Source organism: Sus scrofa, chromosome 13, assembly GCF_000003025.6.
Source record: "Sus scrofa isolate TJ Tabasco breed Duroc chromosome 13, Sscrofa11.1, whole genome shotgun sequence".
In the NCBI taxonomy this organism is placed as follows: Eukaryota; Metazoa; Chordata; class Mammalia; order Artiodactyla; family Suidae; genus Sus; species Sus scrofa.
Window position 1 is genome coordinate 128,635,956 of NC_010455.5, and position 16,192 is coordinate 128,652,147.

At 38.2% G+C, this 16,192-nt stretch overlaps 1 protein-coding gene across 5 annotated transcripts in view; it reads left to right on the forward strand.

The window, feature by feature from the left end:
• Positions 1 to 16,192, forward strand: part of CCDC50 (coiled-coil domain containing 50) — a 71,742-nt gene that overhangs the window by 16,733 nt on the left and 38,817 nt on the right. For 4 of the 5 annotated variants that reach the window (XM_013982294.2, XM_003483296.4, XM_013982295.2 and 1 more), the window contains exons 2-4: positions 11,851 to 11,913; positions 12,716 to 12,842; positions 15,794 to 15,884. In XM_013982294.2, coding sequence (XP_013837748.1) covers positions 11,851 to 11,913; positions 12,716 to 12,842; positions 15,794 to 15,884 — 281 coding nt within the window. Of the gene's footprint in view, positions 1 to 214; positions 284 to 11,850; positions 11,914 to 12,715; positions 12,843 to 15,793; positions 15,885 to 16,192 lie in introns of all 5 variants that reach the window. The other variant, XR_002337811.1, reaches the window with a different exon arrangement.

The following is a 16,192-nucleotide window of genomic DNA, read 5'->3' on the forward strand; positions in this document are numbered from 1 at the left end:
AGATCAGCTGAATCATTTTAAAGACATGTACTTCCTTTTTAATCATTTTTATGGTAGGAGTAATTACTCATTTAGCTGCTGTGTAAATTTATGTATTCCTGAATTTTTCTGAAGTGGAACACCCCTGTAAAATGTAATTGTTCTTTAAAGAAGGCACCAAAGACAGTAAATTTAGGAGAATGCTTCTCTGATTATGATCAATTTAATTTTCCAGGTCAATTGAAATTCACAAATGCATACATTTGCTCATCAGTGTCCAGAATTCTTCAGTACTAGAGATCTGGTAGGTTTATTCAGTAGCAGTTTTATTTCACAGAATCAGATTCCTTAAACGACGATGAATTAACAGTTTACTTTCCTTTCCAAGAGAATATTTGTTTGCTTTGTTTTTGTGATTATATTTGCACAGTGGTTGCTTGATAATTGTAGAACAACTCTTGTTCTTTTCACCTTGTTGAGGTTAGCAAAACTACCATCGCCTTAAGCCTGAGGAATAAGAACGGTAGGAGATAGAATATACAAGCACTTGGAAGAAAAATTAGTAGCTACTACAGGACCAAAAATACATTCAGGACCCTCAGTTGTCTGTACTGGCAAAGTGAATTGTATCTGTTTGTTAAAAGATAAGCATGCGTATTCTTTGTCTGTCTGTCTGTCTCTCTCTCATACACAGACACAGACACACACACATTATTAAAATGGTTTTAAATGCTATGGAGTGGTCCACTTCTCTGAATTGGCACTGTCCTTTCTTTCATACTGTGATTATTGTTGAGAGCAGTGTCGTCAAACAGAGCTTCTGTGATGGTGGCAATACTCGGCATTCCCCACTGTCCAAAATGGAAGTCATAAGCCAGATATGGCTATTTAGCACTGGAAATGTGGCTAGTGGAACTGAGGAACTGAATTTTCATAATTTAATTTTGGTTAATTTAAAGAAATACTAGTAGTTACCATATGAAAAAAATTTCTTGTGACTCTAGTGGATAGAGTAATGATGGATGGATGGAACATACAGAATCAGTTTAGTTTAAGGAAGTGTTTTCTAATACCCGTTCCATCCAACACTGGACCATGTGAATGCATCTCACTTGACGTTTTGAAGAGGTGGACCTCTTCTTGGATAGTTTTTTTGTCTTGTTACTGCCAACACAAAAAAGTTTGGCTTCCAGGCATCAATCCATAAAGCTCATCCCTGCAGCACAGGAAGCTTAGAGGTTGTTTGTATTCATGAGTATTTTGGGTTTTTTTATCATTTATGATAACTTGAGTCAGATATATCCTAATGGAAAGTCTTATCTCTATCCAGCAGTTCTACCAGGATGAGTAAAAATTGCTCTGTTTCCATCCTGCTACCCTCACTCCCTTTTTACCACTCCTTTTTCAATATTACCCTCATCCCCAATCTTTTACCCTCGCTAATGGATACTTCTGACTCAGCCATTTTCACTTTTCCAATAAGTTACCCAGTTCCTCTGTGGTCTCTGATAATGATGTAGATGGTCTGTGATATTAAAGTAGTGCTTCTGATTTGAGGACTTATCTCAGCATTTTAAAAACCCACTTGCCTGCAATCTAGTGTGTCTGTGGTTAGCTATAATGTATCTCCTTGCCAAACAACTGGTTTGGGTTACTGGGGTTTTCATGTAATTTTTTTGTGTGTGGTGATCAAGCATTTATTTTTTATTACTCAATGAACTTTATTACATTTATAGTTGTACAGTGATCATCATAACCAAATTTTATAGCATTTCCATCTCAAACCATTCATTTAATTTTGCATTGGGGGGATTAGGGGAAAAAAGCTCAGAAACCTATTTTGATAACTTGCATCAGAGTTAAATGTTGGGGTAAAATCAGTTGTTTTGCTTTTTAAAATGTTTCCTTACTGAGAGCAGACTTGTGCTTTTGTTGAAGGTATGTGTATGTGTTTGTGTGCATGTAGACACATGTTTAAAATTCATGCTTAAACTATTGATGAGTCCATTTTATAACCTAAGGGTTTCCTACTTAAGGCCCAGCTTGGTAACTGAATTTGCTTTCCTGTTTGGTATTAGTAAAACATTTCTCTCCACTCAGGAACTCAGGTTATTTCTTTACAATGATAAGAACTAAGCAGCTTTTCATATCTCCCTGAATGCTTTGGCTCTCCGGAAAATCAGATACAAATTTGGAGCCTTATGTAGACTTCATTTTTGTTAACATACTTTTTTTCTTAAAACAAAACTTTTATTCTGTAACCTTAAGGAAACAGTATAATTAAGTTGAACCAATAAAACACTGTTACCACAACTCATTTCATTTTTTCCCTAGTAAATATTTCCTGCTTCACTGTTTAGGTGCTTAAATTAGATTAAAAGCATATGTCTATCTTTTTATTATAAAATATAATGAAAAGGATTACAAATAGTAAGATTTCCATTTGTGGTAGAAAAATGGGAAAACACAGGAGTGTTTTAAAAGAAAAATAAGCTACATTGTAATATTCCAGTGCATAATCAGTGTTAGGATTTCGATGTTTATCCTTTCTAGTGTTTTAATTTAGTTTCTAACTTTCTGATAAAATTTAACTTGAAAAATTAGGTATTTCCGCTATAGTCAGTTTACACTGTAACAAGACTCGCAAATCATGGCGAGTACCTTTAGGACTTCACCTGTGCCTAACCCAGAAGGTGGACCACGTGGATGCTCCTCTGTGGTGTATATGAAACCACAGACTTCAGAGTGCCAATGGTTTGTACAGAATGCCCACATAGGCTCTAGGGAATGTGACTGCTCCGAAGCTGAAACTAGGACCAGTGGATAATATCTATAGATGGGCAGGTTTTGTCCTTCCGCAGACCATTTTATAGTTTTCCGAAAAGGAGCTGTGTCAAAAGGAAATGGGCTTCCTGCAGCTGAAATCTAAGCAGAGTCCAGATGATTATTTGAACAGGATAAAGCTGGATTTGACAACTGCTTGAACTCTTTCTGAAAATCAGTTTCTATAATTTTAAGAAAATGATGAATCAGTACCTTTTTATGAACATTGACAAATGTAGAAATATTTGAGGAAACTTGGAAACTGAGCCTGTCATCTGGGACCTTTATTATTCTTAGAGATATTTGGGAGAGACTAAACGCTTTTGATACTCTAAGACATATTGTAGTTCTAACCAAAAGTAGTGGCTTCAGCAGATCAGATATTTGATAAAACTTTTCAGAAGATCCTGGGTTATACTATTCTGGTTTTTGTGGAACTTTTTATGAAAAGGCTAGCTTTCCCTCTTTCTGTAATCTTTATGGAAGGGTAATTAACCCTGAAAACATCTTTCTTTTACTAGATTTCTCAAGATTTTTCTCTCCTTCCACTTTTTTTGTTGTTGTTCTGTCAACCTTGACTTGCTTTTCATTCACCTTATACCTAATTTATTAGCATTTTCTAATTTTTAGGACTATTTGGCAGCCTGCAGCTATAGAGGAATTTGGCGGGCATGAGGCAGTTGTTCCAGAAAAGTGGCTCAGGGGACTAGCTCCAGATTCTGAAAATTCATGCCAGCTCCTCAGCACATAACAACATTCTGCTTCAAAACACCACATACATCCTGTGTACCCTGTCAGGTTGTTTAGTTTGACAAACATGTCCTCATGGATACACACTTACTCCATAGCCCTGGGGTCTAATCTTGGAAGTTCTACTTATTTAACTTTGTAATCCTTGGAATGTTATTCCAGCTTTCATTTTGAGCAATGTGTGTAATTGTTGTCTAGAGGGACCAACAATTGACCACCTTCCTGGGTGTACCACTTTTCTTGGTATTCTAGGAGTCTGTTGGGTAATTAACCTTTCCATTATAATGCATCTGAATTTGAAGTAATGGGAGGCAAAACCCCCTACTGTCATTTAAGGCCATATGGTTATGTGTACAGGTCCTTAGCTTTTGTATAGGTGACCTGGGGAATGTGGATGGATCACACCTGCAAAAAAATACAAGATTTCGTGGTACATCATTTATACTAGTTATCATTTTTCTCAGGAGCCCTTCTCACCACAAGGATGTATTTGAAAATCATTATCCCAGGCACTGGGATAAATATTGGAGAGAAAGTCATCCATAAGATTTGTCCTACCTTTCAGGATCTCGCACATATGCCGGAGAAACAAATGAGTAAAAGTATTTATAATATGATTAGTCCCCTACTGCTATATTTACTACATGTTATGAAATCATTGGGGAAAAAAGCACGAGTACATCTGCTGGATGTGTGAGAGGGTCAGTTGTGGTGATAGTTTTGGTTGTACGTCCTATAGGATTGGGTTAATAGAGAAGTGACGTTTGAATGAGGTTTCTGAAAGTGGATTATGAATTGTTTAGATAGTAGAGGGGTGCTTCAGGCATCTAGAGCAGAGTTCTTACCCCCACATCTGCGTAATGGTGACTAAACTTCCGTTAGACTTGCAAGGCTCTGCCATTCTCTGTTTCACACCCACACCAACCAAGAAAATGTAAACGAAAACCAATAACCATGAAACTCCTCAAACAATTGAAACATTGGTTAATGATGCTTGCTGCCTCAACCATTTGTACTATATGTAGGATGAAAGTCATTGTCTTTCATAAAGGATTTGCAGAAATCTGCATGAGCTTTGCAGGTAGTTTAGTAAGGGGGCATATTTGTACTAAGGATAATAATTACAGGAGGGTCTATCTGATTTAATTATTTAATAGATCTCTGATCAGAAGGATCTTCTGTCTCCCAGGCAGATGGAGTAATCATAGTACATTGGAAAGAACAGGGGATTTGGAGACTTGGATCAAAAACGAAGACCTGCTGTTGGCTACTTTGACTAGGAACAAAGTAAATGAGGTTGGAACGCCTCTCTGTTGTTTACCTCTTCAGCCCACCCGGGATGTGGTGCCACACTGCCCCTCCATCGTACTAAACTTGCATTTTGTTCATTTCAACAAGATGGTAATTTAAAGACACTGAAAGGCAGAGAAGGATCAGAGGCTTCAGTTCCTCTCTATTCCCTAATAAATTAATTGCTCAGACATTGTTCTCATTGTTTTCACATTGCTGCCTGAAAGTGGGCAATTTCAGTTGCAGTGACCAGTGACTCAATTGTGTTTGTTATTTGGGGCTCATAATTGGGGCAGATGGGTAGGAGAGTGTCTCCATTCCACAGCGAGCATCTCTAAAAAGCCCCTGCTGACAGTGGTGGTGATGGGGCTCGGGGGTAGCTTTGGTGGTGGTATTAGTGATGATGATGTTGATGTCATCTTAGTTCCTTATGTGTCAACTGGGCTAGGGCTGAGAATGGGGAAGATTTGACATTAGGATGAGGTCCATTCACAATTTACCTGCATCCCATTTCTCCTCTAACAAGGCAGTTTTATTAAAGCTTTAAATAAAGGGAAAAGGCTCTTGTTTAGTATATTAGATATTTCTTTTGTTAGACAGTGAACAAACCCTTAGGGCTTTGCATATGTTAACATTTCTTAGTTAAAATTGTCTTTAACAACTCTTAGACACATTAGTCTTTTTTTTTTTTTTTTTTTTTTTTGTCTTTTTGCTATTTCTTTGGGCCACTCCCGAGGCATATGGAGGTTCCCAGGCTAGGGGTAGAATCGGAGCTGTAGCCACTGGCCTACGCCAGAGCCACAGCAACGTGGGGATCCGAGCCGCGTCTGCAACCTACACCACAGCCGGATCGTTAACCCACTGAGCAAGGGCAGGGACCGAACCCACAACCTCATGGTTCCTAGTCGGATTCGTTAACCACTGCACCACGACGGGAACTCCAGACACATTAGTCTTAATTCATTATTACTCTCTTACCAAAAAGGAGGAAAGTCATTGATTTCTGTTATTTCTTTTTCTTTTCTTTTCTTTTTCTTGGCCGTGCCTATGGCATGCAGAAGTTCCGGGCCAGGGGTCAAACCCCATGCCACAGCCGTGACAACGCTGGATTCTTAGCTGCTAGGCCACCAAAACTCCAGGAATGTCATTGATATTGGATGGAGAGTAGGGAAGATGGGGAGAAGTGGCTCGACCCCAAAGGAAAGTTTTCTTTGGAGTTTCATTACGGTTACTACCTAGGGTCTTTCTTGTATGTCACCTATGAAACAGTGTGCAAATTACAGACACTTTTTATTGCCCTTGCTTTTCAGATACGAACACAGGGCAACTGTGATTGCTGGAGGCTTATTCTTGGAAGATAGTGAGAATTGTAAACTATGTATTCCTACATTTTATTTCATCCTTGGCTTCAAAGAACTTAGTGCATATCTGTCTTTTTTTTTTTTTTTGTCTTTTTAGAGCCACACCCACAGCATATGGAGGTTCCCAGGCTAGGGGTCTAATCGGAGCTGTTGCTGCTGGCCTACACCACAGCCACAACAACACCAGACATGAGCTGCGTCTGTGACCTACACCATGGCTCACAGCAACACCAGATCCCAAACCCACTGAGCCAGGGATCAAACTGGCAACTTCATGCTTGCTAGTCGGATTTGTTTCCTCTGTGCCAAGATGGGAACTCCATCTGTCTTATTTTAATTAGTATCTAATAACATCACTCTTTTCTGGCATGCTTCAGTATAGACCCGTTTCTTCTAGGAGTTTTTTGAGCAGAAGTATTTGGGGCCAGAAAAGCTTAGTTTGGTTTCCACTTCATTTGCTGGGTAATCTTGGTCTAGCCACTTTATTTCTATGAGCCTTAATTTCCTCATAAATAAAATGAGGATATTGATAAATACACATATCTTCAGATGGTTGGGAGGAAAAAGTATGAAAGTGCCTTGTAATTTAGAAGTACTGTGTCAATGTCAATTGTGATTGTCTGTCATTACCAAATTTTTCAAGACAGTATGTATGTCTGGAACATCTTCCTCATTTATAGAGGGTGTTTCCATGTGTACAGAACAAAGGGAAGAATGCATAAACCCAGCTCTCAAAGCAGTGAATACATGAATATGTATTCCATTTGCTACTTAATAGCATTTATACAAAAACAGAATAATTCACAAAATTATACCAGAACATAAAAGGCAATACAGACACAGTTGAAATAAGTAGTTTCTAGTGGATGTATTATTAACCCAGGCATTTTTATGTGGGTGGAAGCTTGTCACGATTGAGTCATCGGAATTTATTTTCAGAAAGTTTTGGGATGTGGGTAAAAAAATGAGAGAAGGGAATAACTTCTCCACTCCTAGTTTGTATTGAGTTCATTGGTCCCTGTGCTAAGAAGGCTTACCACTCTGCCTGTAGAAATTTTAATCTTTCTTTGAGACTGGTTTTGCATGTTAACTACTTTAAGGTTTCCTGATACAGCTCTGCCAAGTCACCCCCCACTCCTTACATCTACCCCCCCAGTTTATAACAAGCATAACTCCTCCATTTTTATGCCTTCAGAAATTTTATGTAGGTCTTTATGACCTTTATCAGATTTTATATTCTGGTTATTTACCTTTCTGTCATGTCTACCTCCTTCATAGCTTGTAAATGAGGTATTCATTCTATTAATAGAATTCAGCAAATGTTTGTTGAATAGATGTGTTTACTAGGTACGTTTTATGCCATTTGTTTATTTAGGGGGAATCCACAGATGAATAAAAATTGTCTTTCTCTTCATGGAAAATGGATGGAAGATCTAATCCTATTTCTGAGAATTGCTTGCCTTAATGTAAACTAATCCACTGTATATATGTGCATATCTGGATTTTAAAAATCACTAAAGCTCTTTTTTTTTAAATTTTTTATTATAGTTGCTTTACAATGGTCTGTCAATTTCTGCTATAAAGTGACCCAGTTACACACACACACACACACACACACACACACACACACACACACATTCTTTTTCTCACATTATCCTCCATCATGTGCCATCACAAGTGATTAAATACAGTTCCCTGTTCTGCTTAGCCACTCCAAATGCTATAGTTTGCATCTACTAACCCAAAACTCCCAGTCCATCCCACTCCCTCCTCCTCCCCCTTGGCAACCACAAGTCTGTTCTCCATGTCCATGAGTTTGTTTCTTTTCTGTAGATAGGTTCATTTGTGCCATGTATTAGATTCCAGATAAAAGTGATATCATACGGTATTTGTCTTTCTGACTTACTTCACTTAGTATGAGACTCTAGTTCCATCCATGTTACTGCAAATGGCATTACCTTATTCTGTTTCTTTTAATGGGACTGGGAGAGGTTTCTTGTTTTTATTTGAAAGTCTGGAAAATTTTACAAGTCTCTGTGATGCTGTCATAAATGGCAGAGCTTAATTCTATTCATAACATTGTTTTCCTCCTTTGCCTGTGGAACTATGTTTTTTGACTTTATTGACTAGTCTTTCTTCATTTTTTTCTATTAATGAGCATCTCCTGAAATTTTACTATATGTTACATCTAGTCCTAATTGTGTGAAAGTTGTAGAGATTATGGGGCTGTTGATGTCTGGACGGGACCGAAGGAGAATGATGGGGTTGGCTTAACGGCAAGAAGATCAGCCTGAGATTGGGATGAATGAAAGTGTACATAGCAGGGAAAAGGTTTGCAAAGGATAAAAGCTCAGGGTCCAAGGGTTCATGGTAAATGTGCCTGCAGGGAAACATAGTGAGATGAGCTTGTGCTGTTTATCCTCAGGACTGTTGATAGACATTAACTTCAAAGTAGAGTAGACCAGAGGAGGAGCAAAGAGCCAGGCTCTGAACTTGTCCTGGCTGAGAAATGTTTTCTCTAATTCCTCACCTGAGTACTGATTACCAAGGTGACTGGATGTGTGGCTTTCCTGGCTTGCATTAGAGTAGCAATGCAGAGAATACAGAGGCAGAGTTTGAAAGGAACTAGAGTGGATGCATAAGAAGTTATTGCAGTAAGCAAATAATATTTTGGTGTAAACAAGATGATATATTTGGCAGTTTTCAATAAAGTTTGAAGTGCTAAATTTGTGCATTACCAATACAGCCCTGTGTATGTATGAGTGTATGTCCTTCTTTGTAGTCATGGAAGAGCTTTTATGTTCTTTTCTAGTTCAGAAACTGCCCATATTCTGTCAGTACCAATTCCACCTCTGCCATTAGGAGATTCAGAGTCAAATCACAATAATTGAATATACTTCAGTCTTGCTTTCTATAAATATTAAGAAATCATTGAGAAGAGTCATTATTAAGGTAATCGATAGTTCATAAATTCTTCGGCTTATTGTGATATTTCAAGTGCCTCTTCATGTTTATGGTTTAGCCATATATGCTGATGATGAAATAAAAAATGTGGATTTTAAATTTTTTATATTTATTATAGAATTTAAGTATAATATATATGTATATATAAAACATTGCAAAAAGAGCAGAAAATATAGATACCCAGGAACCTACCCCCCAAATATGATAGATGTTAATGTTTTGCCTCATTTGCTTCAGTCTTCTCTGGTTTGCTTGTAAAGCATTGGAACAGCATATATCATGGTGAAGGCACCCCTGTCTCTTTCCTCCTCTCTGGAGGTAACCACTGTTCACAATTCAGTTTGTGTCAGTCCCAGACATTAAAAACATTTTTTCTGCAGGTATATATATATCTATAAGCGTTATATTTTTAATGTCATGCTGACTAAAATAAAAAATATATGTTATTGCAGTTCTTGACATGGTTATCCTCATGAAAAACTGCAGTAATTTTATAATTTTTATTTTATTCAGCATAATATTCGAAACGTATATATTTGGCATAACTTTCTGCCCTAATAACATAAACTGAAGTGGCTTTTAAACTTTTTTGAATGTAACTGGCAAAATGATAATGTTTTACATTGTGACCTAATACATATCATAAACATGTGTGTATATACCATATACCATATACACACACATGTGTGTAAAACTGGAAAAAAAATTTCTGCAAACCATAGTTTCCTGTACTAAGTGTGATAATGCTCTATTTTCTAGTCTACTCATTCTTAAATGCTTGTTCCAGACTCAATAAATTGATTTTATGATCTAATAATAGGTTGCCACCATGATTTGAGAAACATTAATCTAAGATTAATCCAAAAATTTTAATCTAATTTTAATCTAAAATTAGTACTGACTTTAGTATTTAATTATAAATAGTATAATAAAAGTGCTTCAGACAACAAGGCAGTGTATTTAAAATAGGATTCTTTGCACAAGGTTTGATTTCATTCACTTTGGCTAATTCATTGTGAATATTAGTTTTCTGTGAATTATGTCCATACATGTCTTAGCCATTTAATTAATTAATGTCAATTAGCCATCTGTTATAGAGAATGCATGTTGGGCAGTATAGAATATCTCCTTTCAGTCCATTCTGACTCTGGAGTCCTGGAGGGCTGTCATGGTGTCAGGAAAAGAAGGAGCTCTTACTTGCTCAGAAACTGACTCCCAACCCTGCCACCAGCAAACTCTGCATATAGCCTGAATAAGTCCTTTCTTCCTTTAGGGTCTCGTTTTCTTCAACTATTAAAGGGTTAACTAATTCTTCTTGAAAGCACGTTCATTCTGTGAAATATAGGAGAACTTTGACCTGGGCCTCAGGTTGCTAGAATTTGCTGGGGAATATATCTGATGTTAAAGAACCAGACTTCCTGTTGGAATTACTGGTTTTGTAGTTGCATTTTAGTAAGAGGTAAGCAGGTCATATTCGATTTATTATGCTTCTTGGGCAGAAATGATCTGCATCCGAAAACATTTTAGGAGTAATCTAGATGTCTCCAAGCTATACCTGCTTTTTTTGTGCATTATCTCTAAGTGAGGGATGGGGATGTATGAATGTATATGGGGGCAGATAGAAGTGTTAAGAATGGCAAAGGAGTGGTTTTTTCATTCCGTCTTAGTTAAATATCCTCACAGACAAAGCTGGAGTTACAGAAGGAAATCTATAAACTCTGGTAAGCCCTCGAGGACAGTTGTAAGTCCGACACTTTGCAGTAGTCTGAGGCTTTGGGAACTTTCCTCTTTAATGTGAGTTATATGCTTGGAACAGATTAAGGACATAACTCCTAAATTACATGTCCTGTCCTTAAAAAACAAACAAAATAGCATTTTTTATGATGAGTCCTTCATGTGTATGTCTGTTTTAAGGAGAGTTTAAATTGCAGTTTGGAGCAGAATGGATCTTTAAAACCATCCCTTCCTATTTGTGTCTAAGAAAATAGTCCTGGTTTTCCAGGTGGAGGCAAAGTTAGTGACAGATGCCTGGTATTCTCCAAGGTTCCCACTGTCTTTTGTTTTGCAGATTCTTTTTAGGCAACTCTACAATTAGAGAGACCTAGAGAACCAGTTCTAACTCAGACACTCATGTCTGAGGGTGTGGGACCCATTGAAGAATGTAATTATCCTTAAGGTAGAGATTTGCTCTCTGCCCAAGGGACCAATAAAGGTGTGTTTTTCCTTAAGAGCACGAGGATACAGCAGGAACCCCAGATGGCTGAGGCACAGGCTAGATTTCTGTTAACTCTTCTGACCGTACAGTAACTCAAATTTTTCTCAGCTGCAATATACAGAACATTCTTGTCTCTTTTATTATTACAGCAATATTTGCCCTCCCTTTGTAGAGGTGGATTAGAATTTCTGGACCCCTGGTTCTGATTCTGTGATTAATATCTTTAGGCCAGGGACCTAACCATTATTTTGTGACACCTTGTGCGTGGCACCGAGCAGATACTATGTGGGATTTTTGTGAATGAAGGCTATACTAACTAGTCACTGTTTGGTGCATTGTGAGTTATAAAATTAATCCTTCTAAAATAGTAGAATGTTCTTTGAAGTCCTGAACAAAATCCCTTTTCTTTTTATGTTGAAATACTACTAATGAGCCTTCCTGTCTGCCTTTCTCCACCACCCTCTGCAGTGTGCCGAGATTTTGCTGTCCTGGAGGACCACACCCTGGCCCACAGCCTGCAGGAACAAGAAAGTGAGTAACAGCCCCTTGCGTGCACCTTCTGTTTTCTTTTTCAATGGTAGCTTGAGGCAAATTTCTTAGGGCGAGGCAGGGAGAAAACAGTCATCAGGCTGTACCACCCATCCATCCTGAGGGATTTGTGTAGGCAAATGACACTTTGGTGAAAAATGAAGTTCTGGGGATTTTGATATTAGCAGCCACTAGGGATGAGAAGATGGTTCAGTGTATCAGAGGAAAAGAGGAACTTGAACCTTTTCCTTTGTCTTAATGGTGTAGAAGGGAGACACTAATTATTCATGTATCTGTGATCTATTCCTTCCCCTAGCTTTGGGGCCTGAACCTTTTCCCAGATAATGTTGGTATCTAGACTGTAGATTTTTCTGAATATTTATGTATATAATTAGGAAAAGTGAATCTAAGTTAATATGTTATACTAAAGTACATATTTGTGAATATGTAATTTGTGAATCGTTACTTCATGTGTCAGTGTAAAAACTCATTATTGAAAATGTAGTTTATAAATAAAGCAGCAACTCACGGAGCACAAAGAATTCCAGCTTTGCCTTTAGATTATTTAAGTAGAAGTCCTAGCACTGCCACTGTTTCACCATGTGACCAAATCCGGATGACTTTACCTTCTGGTCCTCTTTTTACTTTAATGGAAAGAGGAGACTAGTGACTCCTATGCTACGTATTATACAGCGTTATGGAGAACCTAAGATGAAATGATGGATGTGAAGTTTTTTTTCATGGAAAGGCTGTTCTTAAGTTTATTCTAAGGATCGTAATTCATCTTCCCAATCTTTCTGTCCAGTTGAGCATCACTTGGCATCGAATGTTCAGCGGAACCGTTTGGTCCAGCATGATCTCCAGGTGGCCAAGCAGCTTCAGGAAGAAGATTTGAAAGCTCAGGCTCAGCTGCAGAAGCGCTACAAAGACCTGTGAGGACTTTGGGGTGGAGGGCATTGTGCCTGGACTGGCTTTCTCTGTGGAGTGAGCAAGCAGGCAGGGAAGACTCTTGTTCTGTCCCTCTGATTCCTTTCACTGTTAAGATTACAAATTCTACAGAGACTATCCCCTAGTTTTCTTTCATTTTAAAATGTTTCTTTGTTGTTGGAATATTTTACCAGGTTTGGGGACATGTGGATTCTGGTGTGAACTCTTACCACGTCTCACTGTTTGAGCCATTTGGTCTACCTCTTGAGTCAATTTTCCATACCTGTACAGGGGAGAAAAATCATCTCTGTCCCCTCTGCCTCATGGGTTGTGTGGGGGAATCCACAGAAAAATTGAATGTCAAAGAACTTTATGCATTCTCTTGGATTCCTTTACTATTTCCTAGCAGTGTTTGCTACAATTATTTTCCTTGAACCCCTTGCTTTTTAGGTTGAATCAGAATCTTTTGGAAAGCTCTGAATTGCACCCTCCATTCTCTTTATAACCTCAGTGTCTGACCAAAAGTTATTTCTCCATCTCCTCCTAAGTGGAGAGATCATATCTAAGGTCTCTTTCAGCACAACAACTTTTTGTGTTCTTTTTCAGTGTTTCAAAAGCTCACGGGGTGTATTTCTTCTTTAAGAGTAGTTCTCGTACCTCAGTCTCTAATGTTGGATTTCACCACAAGGTATTGTTTTGAATACGAAGGATTAAAAAAGAAGAGAAGGGACCCCCCCCAATTTACTTTAGTCGTCATGTTTAACTAAATAGGAAAGCCTATTGTTTTTTACTGCCTTTGAGAAAGGGTTTGTCTTTCTGTTTTGTTATTTGCAGAGAGGACGTTATTTGTGATTTGATTCAGCTTCCTTGCTTTGTACATAAACATTCTATGACGCTTGCTAGTAACCCTGACACTGAAAGGCACCAGAGAGTGCAGATATGAATAAACCATAGCACTGCCTTTAAGGGCATCGGGAGAAAAACTCTGAGCATTTGCTGAACCGACATGCAAATTCATAAAGTGTTCCATATTTTTAAAACTAGATTAATAAATACATTTTGTAAGTTTAAAAAGTGTGTGAATAAAAAGAGGACATAGACATTAAAAATGAATAGATTTTTATTTTCCATTCTGGGGTTTGAATGGTTAAGAATCTTAGGATGTTAGACTTGTAATATGAAGTCATTAAGTCCAAAAACTTTTTTTTTTTGGCTTTTTAGTGCTGCACTTATGATACATGGAAGTTCACAGGCTAGGAGTCAAATCGGAGCAACAGCTGCCAGCCTTTACCACAGCAATGCCAGATGTCCGACCCATTGAGCGAGGCCAGGGATCGAACATGCGTTCTCATGGATACTAGTCAGATTTATTTCTGCTGCACCACAGTGGGAACTCCATGTCTAAAAACTTTTATAGCTGGTAAGATGACATGAGAGGGCATGATTTACTGGTTGGTGGTGACAGGACCAGAAATCAGGTTTGCAAGCATCTTACATAGTGATTTTCCTGCTGATTCTTAAACAGCTTACCATTTATTTCCACTTCCAGCCTGTGCTCTCTGTCTTGTATTCCTCTCCTCCCTCTCTGTCCTGTGTGTGCATGTCCATATTCAAACACACCTCCATGTGAGCCGATGTCTACTTTCTACGTCTATTTCCAAACATGTTGAAAGTGACCATTTCCTTGTACAAATGAGAATAGTGTCATCCCCTCAGCTTTGTTAGAATATATGGATTTAGATTCCTCCAGAGAATTTAGGATATTGCCCCCCGACCTCCCACACTTTTCAATTACAAAGTCTGTAGTAAACTTGAAATATACAACCAAGGCTAGATTCATTGAGTATTTTAGGTTCAGTAGGCAGGGAGAGAATAAGAGGGAATATTTGTTTCACAACTGTGTATAAAGTACAGTTGTAATTTTGTTCCAGCATCTTTTTAGATAGTAACCTCTAAGCCTGTCTATATCTCTGCTAACTAGCAGTTAAGGTTGTAAAGGTAGGCTCCCCAGCACTGTCCCACTCAAGAGTTTTAAGCTGTTCCTCAACTTTTCTTGAAACCCGAAACCAGAAGATCTGTGCACTTATCCCCACCTCTGAGAGATCCAAACCCCATTTTCTGCTGGAACCATTGTTCCACAGGTGCTGTTTTCAAGGATCTGTTTCTCCCACCAAAATGTATTATAAGCTTTTGCCTGCAGGATGGAGATTATTTTTGTATCCTCAGTGTTAAGCATGGTGCCTAGACGATAGCAGGTGCTGCTTAAATCTTTTTTGAACATATGAATGCCAAAACAAAACTAAACTAAACCATGGTTGCATCAGCATTACACCATTTGGTTTTATTAGTGGCCAGAGCATTAAGAAAACTGGCATTACCCAGAGAGGTTTCTCGTCGGAACTGAAGCTAGGAATATACTTTTTTTTTTTTTCAGTTTTATCAAAACTGAAAAAAAATACATCTAATTAAAAAATTATAAAAATCATTTTAAAGTCACACCACCACTTATGGTATTATTGACATTTAAGTGGATTCGCTCCCATTTTTATATGTACTCTGTACATATTTGGATATTTATGGACCTTATTCTCACACAGTGCATCTCCTTTGCAGAATCTAGGAAACATGCGTGTCTCTCTGCAGAGCAGCCCCAGTAGCATTAGGTGATATGGTTGTATAGAAAAAGCCTCCAGCTTTCTACTGTAGTGGCTGGGTATCACATTCTGATTCTAGCACTTATTTTCTCTGTGATCTTAGGGAAATGATTTCACTACTCTGGACCTAGTTTTTTTTTTCATCTGTAACGTGACAGTCTCAACCTCTTTGAATCATTATTGTGAGGATTAAGTGAGCTAAAAATATGCACTGGCTCATAATGTTCAGTAAAATGTGTTGCGTTTAGGAAAAATCACTCCTTATTTTCTTTCTTCATGTTGTCTTCATCTTTGCTTTTTAGTGAACAACAAGACTGTGAGATTGCTCAAGAGATCCAGGAGAAGCTGACTATCGAGGCAGAGAGACGACGCATTCAGGAGAAGAAGGACGAGGTACAACTTAGTTAATGCCCCTCCGCCCCACAGAGGAGGGCTGCTCAGGTCTAGAGCCATGAATTTCTATATTTGCAGGCTCAGTGTAGGGTTATTGGATGGGTGACAACCCCTCCACTACCTTTGGGGGTGCGTAGTCCAAATGTCACCCTCAACAGACCACTGTTTATTGCCCTTTGATCAATTGTGTAAGTGATGAAATCTTAAAAGATGATAATGAATAATTTGACATAAAGTGTGAATTAGTTTCCTTAGGGCTTCTGTAACAAGTTACCATAAACTTGGTAGCAAAACAGCAGAAAGTTATT